The sequence below is a fragment of the Peromyscus californicus genome, unplaced genomic scaffold (assembly GCF_007827085.1).
Source record: "Peromyscus californicus insignis strain IS unplaced genomic scaffold, ASM782708v3 Scaffold_15__1_contigs__length_86483966, whole genome shotgun sequence".
Lineage (NCBI taxonomy): Eukaryota > Metazoa > Chordata > Mammalia > Rodentia > Cricetidae > Peromyscus > Peromyscus californicus.
The window spans coordinates 62,830,227-62,844,458 of record NW_026294447.1 but is presented as its reverse complement, the minus strand read 5'-3'; the positions used below and the strand labels follow the sequence as shown (position 1 = coordinate 62,844,458).

Here is a 14,232-nt window from a genome sequence, read left to right as displayed (position 1 = left end):
GTGGGGCTTAAGGGAGAAAGAGGGAAAGGAGGGATGGAAAGAGGGAGGGGGAGAGCACGCTCTCCGGCAGCAATGGCAGCACTCTGGCCTGTCCACCCTGATGGAAGAAAGGAGGCCGGGCAGAGAAAACCCCAGGCCTGATCTCCCAAAAGCATTCAGAATCTGGAAACTAGCCTCCAGCCTTGGCTCTCTGCTCTGTACCCCAGCCCACCGTCTTGGCCTGGTGCTGCTTCCAACTAGTGCAATACTTTGGGTCTTACCCCAAAAGTCTGTGGTATGTTGGGTGTGCCTTGGGAAGAACTGGCTGAGATATATAGGATGTGTGTACCACTCCTGCAATGTGCCAGGCCCCGGAGATTCGTCAACAACTCAGAAATTCAAACTCTCTGTTTATGGCAACTGCTGGAAAGATATGAAGGAACAGGATAAAGTCTCTGCAGCCACTTGAGAAGGACAGATACAGTCCTGGCCACAGAGCTAGAGCAGAAAGAAGAGGGAGGTGGGTCATGGGCTTCAGCTCAGAGAGGGAAGTCCTGCAAATACAAGGTGAGGAGGGAGAATCGTCAGAAAGACTTCTTCTAGCTCTGAAGCCATGGTATTCGGCCAACCCTTGTCTCTTGGCACCAACACCTCAATGACTGTTTCACCGTCATGGCCTTCCCCCATGTGTGTGCCTATGGACCTACTACCATGATCCAAGAATGCCATCCTATGGGGTTTGATGCCCATCTCAAGCCAGCATGAGCTCCTCTCAACTAGATTTGACCCACTATGACCTTAGAGCTGGAAGAAGTCTGTGACAGAGTCTCCCTGTGGCACTTAGGATAGCAGCTTGCTGTAGCCCAGACTCCTGTCCTCTAGAACTGGGAAAGAACAGGGTTCTGTTGCTCAAGCTGCCATGTGTGGCACTTTGCCCCAGCAGCCCAGGGAAATGAACACAGATGCTGGTGTGGGAGGCAGGGTGCTGAGGTGACAATGCCTAAAATACATCTGGAATTTGGTGATGAGTCCCAACATCTGCACAATGAATGTTGGTGTTCTGGGCTTCGAACTTCAGCAAGCAAATCTGTGAGGGGTACAATTCACCCCAAGTCTACACCTATGTCCTCCACATATCTCTGGAATACTGGGGAGTGGGACATTGAAAAATATCTGACATACCAGAACCTGAGAAGGAAGAGTAGCCTAGAGAGACCCAAAGCATGGCTTGTGAAAGGGAGCCAGGATGCTCTGCTCAGGTGCTCCAAGCTGCTCAGGAGGCTCTGAGGATATAGAAGGCTGACTGTTCCTATCAAGGTCACGGGAGAATTACATTCATGAAGGAGAGGTAGGGTTACTGGTGTTTGAAAGAGCAGAGGGTAGGTCTTTTCCCAAGAAACTCGAGGAGAGTTCAGGAAAGAGATGATGGCAGCAGAGAGATAGGCGCTCCTGAGACCAGCCAGAGGGCTTCAAAGCCCTTCTCCCCAGCCTGCTTGGGACCATGAGTCATTTTTACAAGTCTGGCCTGGAGTGATATTGCCCAGGTCCCACCTTTGCCCCCAGTCCCATGTCCTCAAGACTCTACCCTCTCTCTTGCAGAAATTAACAAGGAACCCCAAATGTTCCTCCTCGGCACAGAGTGCGAAGCCTCAAAGGAAAAGAACTCAGTGGGCTTGGCCTGCTTGGTAATTTCAAATAAACCTTTGAAAATTGCTTGGAAAGAAAACTCAAACTACAGGACTCAGAGGGCCTTCCATTACAAAGAAAAGAATGGCAATTATATAAGCTGGCTCTCTTTGGGAACCTCAGAACTGAACGGCACCCACACTTGTTTCATAGAATACAACCCCGGAAAGAAAACTGAAAAGGCTTTCCAGTGGTCCGGTGAGTAAGCCTGAATCATGCAGAAGGGTTTTACGGGGCTTCCCATACCCACACTCAGCTAACCCCAAAGCCTGAAGCAACCCCCACCTTTGCTCACAGACCACCTCCTTTGGTCCCTCCCTTCCTTCCTCTCAACTGCCCTATCAGTCCAACACCTATAGCATGCCCTGGGGACCCTGTACTAAAAGTGCAAGGAGACAGCTGGGTGAGCAAAGGCAATAGCTGAGCACGGAGCCTCCCACACCGGTACCCTTCACTCCTGCGGCCCTCTCCTTGCACTGCTTCCCGCTTCCCTGGGTCCCTCAGTATACTCTGTCCTCTCACCTTAACCTTTTGTCCATCACTTCTTTGATTCCAGAGAAACAGAATACTCAGTCCTCCCAGAAAAGCCCTCCACTTCCCCGAATAACGGAGCACGTCACAGAAGCCACAAAAGCTATGAGCACCAAAAGGAATATAGTAGGTAAGAAATCCAGTGCACCTCACCCCAGTTCATCTGTTCAACCTCACACCACCTCTTCCAGGAAACCCTCCATGACTCCTTCTCCAAGCTGTCAATGTACATCCTAGTTAGAACGGGTGACTAAAGTGACTTCAGTACCTATTGCAAGCCAGGCCCCATCCAGGTACCAAGAGATGCCACCACCTAACTCTGCGAATGCATCATCCCTTTTTGAGTTAAGATGAGAAATAAACAGAGGAAGGACCAGTACACAGGCCTACCTGGCCCACAGGACCTGAGCTCTGTGTCTCTGAGCCAAACTGTGAGCTCCTTGTGGACTCAGCAGGCATATGACCAGACAGACAACAGAACTCTGAGATACATAAAAATCTCTTTAGAGGGCCAGGAGACCATCACACCTAGACTCTAGGACTTTTCCTTCCCCACATGTTTCCCTCACCTCCTCCTGACTCTACTGTCTCGCTGTATCAGTTCCTGACTAGGCTGACCCTAAGCCTCACCCTTATCCATCAGCCACCTCAAGAAAGTTCAAACTGGAAGTTCTGTTTGGAGAAGTTTAAGGTTTGCAGTTCTCCCCAGCCTGAATTCCTGTGTAGCTAGTCAGCCGGTAGCACACTGAGAATAAGCTCAGGTCCCCACGTAACAAAGAGACAACATGTGGATTTGCAGAAATATTTGCAAATCATAATCCAAGGTTAAAAATGAGAAAATATCTTAAAATATCATTTATCAAAAATGTTCAATGCCACCAATTATCAGAGAAATATAAATTAAAACCAAAATGAGCTGTTACCTGATACCTGTAAGAATGTCTGATGAGCTCCTTCACCCTGTCAGGGGGAGGGGGTGCAGCCCCAAGCCACATAGCCACCCAAAAGAAGAAAGGCCTCTGAAGTGTAAAACTAAACCTACTGTGCAATCCAGAAATTCTGCTTCTGAGTATAAGCTCAAAAGACAGGAATTCAGCAGATGTTGTACCCCGATGTTCATTGTCATGCAATCAACCCAAAGGCCCATCAGTGGGTGGATAAAGGAAATACCATGAGACTCTATCCTACTGAAAAAAGAAATCCTGGCATTTGCTGTATAAATAAACCATGAAGACATTACATTAAGTGAAATAAGCCAGATAGGAAAAAGTCCTGTCTCCAAAAATAAATAAGTTGAAAGAATAAGAAGGAAGAGGCAGAAGGAAAGGAGGGAAGAGACTCTTGTGTTATAGCCAACTCTGGGATTACTGCAGATCAATAGCTCAATAGATTATTAGCTATGTAAGCCTGGAAATGCAGGTGTGAGTTTTAGAAGAATGTCCTTGAACACTGAGAAACCTGTAGCCTCTAAGAACTTCCAAGAGGGCCTACTGGGTCTCTGCTAGAACAAGAACCAGAAGATGCACACATAGAGCATGAAGGAGGCATATTAATGGTAAAAAGGGCTCTCTTAGGATCTCCAAAACCAGTGCCACTCACAAAATAGGTTCCCTCACCTTTCAGGCTAAGGGAGGATCTGAGGGCTCCATGGGACAAGCCAGAGCAGTCTCTACAGCTCCAGGATGATAGCAGCCTGAGCACATGTATCCCATAAGTATAAGAGAAGGGATAGTCCCCTGTCTCACCCCTACCCACTGATTCACTGGCAATGCCCCCCACCACAAGTGCACACACACACACACACACACACACACACACACACACACACACACACACACACACACACAACCAGGTTGGAAGATGGAAAGCCTAGGATTGGCCTGACCTTCAGAATACAGAATGGAGGACATAGAGAATAGATGGGGCACCAGAGAAACCTGGTCTACATTCCCAAATACTGGCAAGAAGAGAAGTCACATAGTAACAAAGCCTGGGTCTGTTCAGGAGGCACTGGGCTTCCCTAGGAGTCAGGCAGTGACCAGGAGAAATGGGATGTCTCCAGAGTAGGCCTTTACTCACCAAGCCCTTTGGCTCCAAACAGGAGCAGCCTTGTGATCTACATGAAACCTGTCCCCACTTCACCTCAAGGCTGTCTAACGTCCCACCTACCCATATGTCCTGCTACCCCCAACACTGCTCAGGCCATCACTGTAGTCAGATGAGAAGATGGGGGGTCTTCTGTCCTCTCACAAGTCCCGAGATACTTTCAAGCCAAGTGGGACAAGATAATAAGCTTCTTACCACTTCTTGCAGAGGCCATAGCACCCAGCAACCTCTCTGTGAACTTCCTGGCCACACCCACCCATCCTGAGATGTCATCGTGGCTCATATGTGAGGTATCCGGTTTCTTCCCCCAAGATATCCATCTAATATGGCTGAAGTTCCAAAGTAAAATGAACACTTCATACTTTGCCACTGCATACCCCACCCAGCAGCCTGGGGGCAACACATTCCAGACCTGGAGTGTCCTGAGAATACCAGTCCCTCTGAGAGCTTCGCTTAACACTTATACATGTGTGGTGGAACATGAGGCCTCGCAGACCAGGCTTAATGCCAGCAAAAGCCTGGATATTAGCGGTAAGTCACAACTGGGTAAGAATGTTAAGCAAGTATATCACTGGGTGCTTGTGATAAAGAAATACTATCTGTTTGGGGAGGAGAGGTCTGCACTGTCTGGAGAAGAGGAACACTATGTTTATTTGTTTCAGTTCAGAAGAAAGAACTATACAACACTTCGCCCTTCCTACAGCTCTTACATTCTTTCAGCCCCTTCCTCCATGGTGTTTACTGAACCCTGGAGAGAGTGATGTTTACAGATGTTTACCTATTTTCTTGGGCCTCTGCTCCACAGAAACAGTGGCCTGTTATCAGCAGCTTGACCAAGTATGAATCTCCCCAATAACCACTACTGCTCACTGTGAAGCAAAGCTTCCCTCCATAAGTGAGGTTGATAGCAATAGTAGTCTATAGGCATAAATACAAATACGTGCATCCAGTTTTACAAGTCCATGGCATCCTTTTAACAAACAATAGCAGTTGCTTCTCTACTGAAACCTATGACCTCCCCAGCCACAGATTTTTTTCCCCTAATTTATGATACTGAACGCGAATTCCCTGCTGTAGAACAGAGCTTAGATCCAACAGGAAAGAAGTTGGTTGCACCCATAACTACCATGCCGCTATTGCACTAGAAAGCAGATCTTACATGGTAAGTTGATTAGTGTAGCCCTCAGAGTCCATGTTCAAGAAAGGCTGTTGGCCTGTGTCACATCTCCCAGCACTACAAAGGCCAGCCAGAAGGCAGGAAGCTTCCACCTCAGTCCTAGCCTGCTTTCTCTGTCTTGCAGACGAAGTTTGTGGAGTCATTAGCAGTAGGAACTTACCATCTAGTTCTGACATGCAACTAGCATCCATGGTGATAGCTTCTGTGGTTTGTGACTCCTCAGGGCCCTCTCTGGCCAATAATCCACACAGAGGTAGCCCATTCCTGGCACTGAGACTTTCAATCAACAAACTATGGATTTGGGGAATGTCTTTTTCCACCTACACATAGTACCTTCTATGTTTAAACTCTCCGGCTCCTTTTAATGACTCATTGCTTCTTTCTATCAACCCAGCCACTATAGGGTTATAAAGCAGGTGGAAGTATCATTGGCTCTGGTCATTCATCAGCCACTTTCTTCCTATCAATGTTTGTGAAATGGTTTCCCCCTTTATTGTCAATTATCTATGGGTGCCTATATATAACACTGTGTTGGATAAAACCCTTAATGGTGGCCTTTCTCATTGCTTGCTTATGTAGAAATGCTTGGGAAAGGCCTGTGGCAATATCCATGTAGGTGAGGACACATTTATGATCCTCACTGAGAGGCATAGGCCTTTATGAAGTCCATCTGACAATCCCACATGGACTGGTAGGCTTATATATTTGCCCATCATGAATTCATGTGTTGATGTCATAATCAGGAACAGACTTCATCTGTTTGTGCAGCATGCAGAGGATCATAGTATTTCAAGAGAATGCCAGAAGCTTTCATTATTTTCTAGCCTTCAAAGATTCACAAGCACAGAATTTGGTTTTCTGTCATTTTTTTCTCTAGAAACGTTGGCTTAGCACATTATCTTGCCACATTTTTTGAGTGACTTGTACAACTCCCACTATCTGCCCCCTCCCTTTTTTTAATATCCTCCCAAATGTTTTAGCACCTCACAAACCCTACTTACACGTTTTTCTAAATCATTCAGGTCTACCAAAGTCTCACCTACCTCTTAAAGATGCATGCCATAATGGAGCTCAGCAAAGCCACTGAAGCCTAATCCTGAGTTAATCCCTGCTGAGTCAACCCCCTTCTTGACTCTCCAATAAACATATTCCTACTCACTTCAATGAATTGAGCATTAAACACTACTTCTCATGTGTCTAGTTATTTCAGCAATGACTTTAAACTGTCTTTCAGTCATTTCTGATGTTCATGGGGACCTCAGCCAGCAATTATCAAGTATCCCTAATGTGTGAAAACTTTTGTTTATTTGTTTTATTTTTATCCCAGGAAAGGCTGTTTAGCAAAGGCCTAACTGGTATTCTCCTTCCCTTGTTGTGTGGCTGTTTCCTTTGAATTAAAACATTCCCTCTTGGAGGGAGCTCGATATTGATGGAATGGTTTCCCATGTGTGACCCCAGATAAATGCAGCCTTTGTTTCAAGGAAGGATGAATAGTTCCGTTTCTCAGTTTCTCCACTTCATGGCACTGAAGTCTGTCCTCCTCCATGTCCTATGTCTCCAGGCTATGAGAGAACCTGGCCTGCTTTCCTGTGGGGCGTTTACCCACCACCCCCGCAGTTCCCCAGAGTTTTCTTGAGTGCGAGCAGCAGGAAATATTAGATAGAAGGATTTATTGCGGAGAATATCGCGGAGATAAACAGATAGAACATAAAGGATCTCCTCGAGAGGGCCTGGAACCTATTCCAACGGGCCCTGACTGTCTCTGCCCCAGAGTTTTTATAGAGACACCGAGGGGTGGAGCAAAAGACCTCCTCCCCCAGCACAGCCAAGTGCAGACCATCTCAGACACCTGCACTCAGGCCCGTGGTCCTAATCATCCTCTATGCGGACCTGCTGGGTAAACCCACGAGGAACCCGAGAACGGGCTCCCACACTTTCCCCTCTTCACTGTCTTATTTTCTTCATGGGTTCCAAGTTTCAGATCTCAAGAAAGGCTCTTTAGCAGAGATCTAGTCTGTACTCTTTCCTTTATCCCCTGCCAGCTCTAAGAAACAGCGTCTTATCACACTCTTTCTTTTTTCTATTTTTCCTTCAGAATCAGAGACCAAGGTGGAAGGCAGCATCTGTCTGCCTTTTTTCCATTGTACTCGTTCTTTACACAAGCAAGATTTTCTAGGCAGGTAGCCTAGCCATAGTGAACATGTCTTACCTTGCACTGTAAAGTCCCTGCAAAATGTACCACAGTCAGCTTGTTATGGCATCCCAAGTGTACTATTTTCAAGGGTTACAATATGTTCTCTAGTCTGGCATCCATTTGAGTGCAACCACATACTGTAGATCCAATTCAAGGAGGCATGCCACCTCATACCATGCAAAAGAAGATTAGAATTAGAGTTAGATAAGAGTTCCTCCAAAAATGTTCCGCTCTCTGACAGCTCAGACTTGGTGGCAAGAGTTCCTATCACCCCTGGCAAGGAGAAAGCAACCAATACTACAATAGGAAACATACCATCCCATACCACAAAGTTGCTAGTGTCTTTAATAATTTAGACCTGGAGGCAGTGAGTCATTTGCCTCATTTCTCTCTCTGCTGGAGAGCCTACAGGATTGCTGTAAACTTGACATAAGCTGGGGTTGGAAGGGGCCAGACAGGCTCCACCTGAGAGCCCCTAAGTATGAGTGTGCTGGGGATGGAGCAGGCTATGGGGGCATCTGCAGGCATCATCATATCCGGTCAAGATGTGTGTCCCCAACATATCAATTTTAGGTAAACCCTGTGTTATGGTATTACGAGGGGGGACCCCGGAGGGTATCCCATGCATGCAAGGAAACATGCTGGGCAGATGCAGCGGGGCTGGTCATGGCAGCAGCAGCGGCAGCCAGTAATACACAACCCAGACGCTGCATCCACATGGAGAGTTTATTATAATAAGAGAGATGAAGAGGTAGAAAGACAGAAAAAAGGAGAGGGGGAAGGAAAACAGAGAGAGAGAGAGAGAGAGAGAGAGAGAGAGAGAGAGAGAGAGAGAGAGAGAGAGAAAGGGGTGGAGTTTTCCTTAAGAAGAGGCTTCTATGTCAGGACATAGGGCAGATCCCAGGGGTGGGTCAGAATATTAACACCCTGTCCTCCACACTCCTGTCACCCTAGCTCCTGAGCACCACAATGTTCTCACTTTGTCCACGAGTATCTCTGAGCTATCCAATACAGCCTGGTTGGTCTCTATGAAGTCAGTTCTGCCACTCCCATCCATCCATCACTCTGCTGCCAAGGCAATCAATCTCTTAAGCATCGCGTTTCTGCATAGACATGGAAGAACATTTGATTAGGCACTCAGACCATGGCAAAAGAAAATACCAAGTAATTTTTTTTTTTCGAGACAGGGTTTCTCTGTGTAGTTTTGGTGCCTGTCCTGGATCTCATTCTGTAGACCAGGCTGGCCACAAACTCACAGAGATCCGCCTGGCTCTGTCTCCCGAGTGCTGGGATTAAAGGCCTTGGCTACCACCACCCAGCCCCAAGTAAATTTTTAACATCACAATTTCATTTAAAATTACTAGTGAGCCAAGGAATCAACAAAGCTCAGGTAGACTGCATTCCCAGGTGAGAGAAGGTGGCTGCTTCATTCTGTCCTAGGCACAGATAGAACAGTGGGCCATCTGTAAGAGGACATCAAGAAATCAACCAAAATTTTAATGACTACCTTAGCTGGCAAGAGGAATGTGAATACAGAAAAGCCCCCAATCTTGAGCTAATCACCACTCACACAACCTCCCACATAGGATACTGCTAGCAAATAGTGCCTGGGAACAGAGCTTGCTGGTCTTGTCTCCAAGGCCTGCTGAATGGAATGGACTGACTCCATCCCAAAGCACCTAAAGCAAGGAACCCAGCTCAGTGCCCAGCTCCAAAGAAAAGACCTTTCATGCCCGATGAAGGAGGGGATGTGCACCTGTATTTCACCCCAGACTCTACAATTCATGTGTGTTTAATGTCTAACATGTAAGCAGCAATTACAAGACACAAAATGATTGATAACCAAGACAGAAACAGTACATGGAATTAGACCTTGGGTGTATGAAATGTTGGAACAACATTCATAGTTTCCCTTGCTATAACAAGTCCCAGACCTTTGAGGATGAGAGTGGAACTCAACCTCTCCCCCTGCAAGGTCTTGCCAGAGCACGTTTTGTCCACAGTAGGCCCAGAGAGAACCTACTACTAGGAACCCTCTTACTCAACCACCTGCCACTGTTTCTCACTTACGTGAGTTCTTCCCATGACTCTAGGGTCCCACTGACTGCTGGCAGAGTCAGATGCTCTCCCAGGAGGTATTTTATTCCTGCCCTTGCCTGAGACCTTTCTATGCTGAATGGCCATCATGTCCACTGTCTGGTTGACTCATTTCCCTCTGTATTCAGTCTCCTCATACTACATGTGGCAAAGAAAGTTACTCTTCTATATTCTTCGTAGACTGTAGAGCAGTACTTCTGTAAATTACAGTAAGAAATGATCACCAAATAAATGAAGCGAATAAACACAAACATCCTCTCACCTTCTCTTGTCTCTGTGGGAACTGTCCCAAGGCCTCCTGTGGCTGCCTGAAACCATGGGTATTGTCAAGCTCTGTACGACTTCGACAATCAGCCTGTGGCTAAGGTGGGTCCTGACTGACCAACAGACAGGCATGTGGGCAGCTTGAAGCCTGGACAAAGGGAGGGCTGGCATTCCAGGCAGAGCAAGAGCCCATCACATAGCTCCAGACTGTGTGATTTAAAACAAGTGACTTTTCAATGTCGTGTTCTCCAACCATAGGTAATTGAAACTGGAAACTATGGGTCAGGGAGACTGCTGAGTGGCTCTTGTGATGCTAAGATTCAATGGTCTATAATGCTCACATGATTTCAGTACTTACCACCTTCTTTTTTGTTTTTTTTTTTTTGGTTTTGTTTTTTTGTTTTTTGTTTTTTGGGGGTTTTTTGGTTTTATTTTTTGTTTTGTTTTGTTTTGGGTTTTGTTTTTGTTTTTTGTTTTTGTTTTTTTTTGGTTTTTTCGAGACAGGGTTTCTCTGTGTAGCTTTGTGCCTCTCCTAGAACTCACTCGGTAGCCCAGGCTGGCCTCGAACTCACAGAGATTCACCTGCCTCTGCCTCTCGTGCTGGGATTAAAGGCGTGCGCCACCACCGCCTGGCAGGACTTACCGCCTTCATCTGGTGAAATGGCTTTAGGCTAACCCATCCACAGACTCCACAGTGACTCTGGCTGAGCATAAGTGTAACCTTAAATAGCACTTGTGGAGTGGACACCCAGGCAGCCCTGTGACCCACCTGCCTTGGACTTTCACACTTTAAGTTGGGGTGTGTCCTTATGGAAGTGTGTTTTCCTAGACCTGCACATCAGCCATCACCATGTCTGGCTTCAGGCTGCACTTCAGTCTCCAGCTGGGATTTCCATGTAGTAATGATATAACCTTCCTTAACATCTTCTATTTCCTCCTATTACCCTTAGGATTAAGTTTCCATAGCTAGGATGCTTTCAGATCTCCCCCTCCACCTGCCAAGGCTCAGGGGTCCCTTCTGACTCCCAGGGTAATGCTCTTTCTCAATGGGTACACCATGCACACTATTTTTTCTTAGAATGTTACTCCCCCTTCTCTGTCTCTTTCATGCCACATCTTCCTAAGAAGGCCTCTGCTGGACAGCCTGCCTCATCTAGCCACCGTGTCTAGGTCTTCTGAAGTAGCAACTCATCTCCTGCACCATTCAGGTGGCATGTATTCACATCACGTTTAGGTTCAGATCTGCCAGATCCCACACAGACCAATGTAGTTGTGAGACTCCAGGACCCAGCAGGCTGTGGGGGAAAGACGGGTGGCAGGTCCCTGTGGGGCAAAGCAGTTAGTAGGCACTTATGAGGGAAAGTGGTAAGTACTAGTGGGGGAGGGTATGTGAGCAAAATGTTGCTGCTGGAAGAGAGCTGCACCTTTGGGTTCAGTGGGCAGGAGAGCGGGTTAATAAGGAATGGTCCCGCCGTAGGGTGGAACCCTTCTCATGAGCATTATTTCTTCCCCAGGCATGGTCAACACCATCCCCAACTTGTGCATCAGGGAGGAGCAAAGTGACAACCACGTGGACCTAGATGAGGAGACCGGCCTGTGGCCCACACTGTGCACCTTCGTGGCCCTCTTTCTGCTCACACTGCTCTACAGTGGCTTTGTCACTTTCATCAAGGTGGGCCTACCACCTCCCTCTCAACCCTCCCTGGTGGTGGCATGTAAGATGCCTTCTCAGGGACATCCTGAAACCCTTCAGCATTTCTGGAGTGGCTGGGATAGGGCTGGGAGACACACGCGTAATTAGGGGAGGGGGCAGTGCATGGTCACTGTCCAGCTTCTGGGCCCTATTCTAGCTCCTGGGCCCTGATATGTTTCTCAGTCTACAGCCCCTATGTGACCCCAAGGCTCTCTGGCAGGTGAAGTAGACAAGGACAGCAACATATTGCAACTACAGAAAAAAAGTGCTTTCCTTCAATGTGAAGCCCACAAGCAGGATATCTTCTATGCAGAGAGAAGCTCCAGGCTCTCCTCCCGACCCCCTGCTCTCCACCCAGCCTCCCAGACACAAAATGACTGGCATCCTATAGGCAAAGCAGGTGATGTGCTGCCCTAGCCCTACTCCTCACTATCTCCTGCCTCCTTGCAAGCCTCCACCATCCCATAAACATGCCATGGTTCATTCCACCTGCCTCCTCCCCTTTTGTTTCCATGGTCTGGATAAACTCAGGTCAAAGCACAAGGAGTCTGAAGCAAAAAGTGGAGAGGCCACTCAGGAGGGGTGTCAGGGTCACACTGAGGAAAACTGTTCAGTGAACTTAGACACCCTCCTCCCACCCTAAACACACAATTGACTTCACACATACACATAAGTATCGATGCACACACATGTATGTGTTCACATCACAGTCCCTCAAACACATTGTACACATATGCATGATAACACAGGAAGAACATGTACAGGCATGCATGTACAAACCAACTCATGTGCATACAAACTCACACCAGGCCTGAGGCTGCAGGAATGGGAACTGTGGTCATTTGAATGAGACCAGCCTCCCCACAGGCTCGCATAGTTGAATGCTTTGTCACTAGGGAGTAGAACTCTCTGATAGGATTAGAAGGAGATTTCAAAGGCCCATGTCAGGTCCAGTGTCTCTCTGTCTTTCTGCCTACGGATCAGGATATAGACTCTCAGATGTTTCTCCAGCACCATGTCTACCTGCATGCTGCCATGTTCCCTACCTTGATAACAATGGACTAACCTCTGAAACTGTAAGCAAGACCCAATTAAAAGCTTTCTTTTATAAAAATTGCCATGGTCGTGGTGTCTCTTCCCAGCAATGGAACAGTGACTAAGACAGGGACTATTCCATATATAAATCCTTCTCTAAATGTGTTCTGGATCCGCATCTTACTACCCGTACAAGACCCTGAGTCCCTGTATTTCCACTTCCTCCAACATAAACATTCAAAGTACACACCTACCTAAACTCAGGTGGGAGGGTCAATGAAATCAAATATGAAAGGGACTCAAAAAAGAGGTTGGTATTAGACAACATGTGGTAAATGTCACCCTCTTGTTACCTGCTGTGGAGTGGGTATGTCCCGTAAATTCATGCTGATATCTTTACCTCAATGTATCAGAAGGCAATGAGATCATGAAGACGGAGTCCTCATAATTGGGATTAGTGTCTTTGCCAAACAACCCAAGAAGACCCTTTTCTCAGACATACTGAAACAGAGCTGTCCATAAATATGGAAATTAATTCTATAATACATGGAAACTGCTGGAACCTTTGTCTCAGACCTTCGGCCTCAGAATAAGAAGTACACTTCTGTTATTTATGGTCTATTTGGTTCAAGGTCTATTTTTGTAGGCATGCCAAACATACTAAAGCATTGGCAAACATCCTTTGGTGTGATGCTGAGTCTGAATGAGACCCTGACTCATTTCTTTTTTTAATTTCTTTTTTTATTTTTTATCCTGACAACAGCCTCCCCTCCCTACTCTCTTCCTATTCCCTCCCTCCATCTCCACTCTGTCCCCCTTCAATCCACTCCTCCACGGTTTCTGTTCAGAAAGGGGCAGGCCTTCCCTGGGGATATCATCATGGCATATCAAGTTGCAGTAAGACTAAGCACATCTCCTTGTATTTAGGCTGGGCAAGGCAATCCAGTGTGAGGAATAGGTTCCCAAGAGCCAGTCAAAGCATTAGGGACAGGCCCTGCACCCATTGTAAGGAGTCCCACAGATAGACCAAGCTACACAACTATCACATATATGTAGAGGGCTTAGGTTGGTGCCATGCAGACCCCTTGGTTGTTGGTTCAGACTCTGTGAGTTCCTATGAGCCAAGCTAGTTGTTTCTGTAAGTTTTCTTGTGATGTCCTTGACCCCTCTGGCACCTACAATTCTTCCTCCCCCTCTTCAGCAGGATTCCCCAAGCTCAGCCTAATGTTTGGCTGTGGGTCTCAGCATCTGTTTCCATCAGTTACTGGATGAAGGCTCTCTGATGACAACTGGGGTAGTCACCAATCTGACCACAGGAGACATCCAGTTCAGGCTACATATTCACTATTGCTAGAAGTCTTAGCTGGGATCCTCCTTGTAGATTCGTATGAGTTTCACTTGATTTTCTACTAGACTCTGAAAAGTGCCCCTTTTCCAGTCATCTCTTTCAGTATTCTCCCCTTCCAACCA

General features: G+C 46.9%; 1 gene segment (V, D, J or C); it reads left to right on the top strand.

The window, feature by feature from the left end:
- The first annotated feature begins 506 nt into the window (after positions 1-506).
- On the top strand, positions 507-12,781 carry LOC128110357 (Ig delta chain C region membrane-bound form-like). The segment is given in 5 exon segments: positions 507-546; positions 1,579-1,863; positions 2,222-2,326; positions 4,510-4,833; positions 11,549-12,781. Coding segments are annotated over 5 exon segments (1,041 nt in total).
- The last annotated feature ends 1,451 nt before the right edge of the window (positions 12,782-14,232 follow it).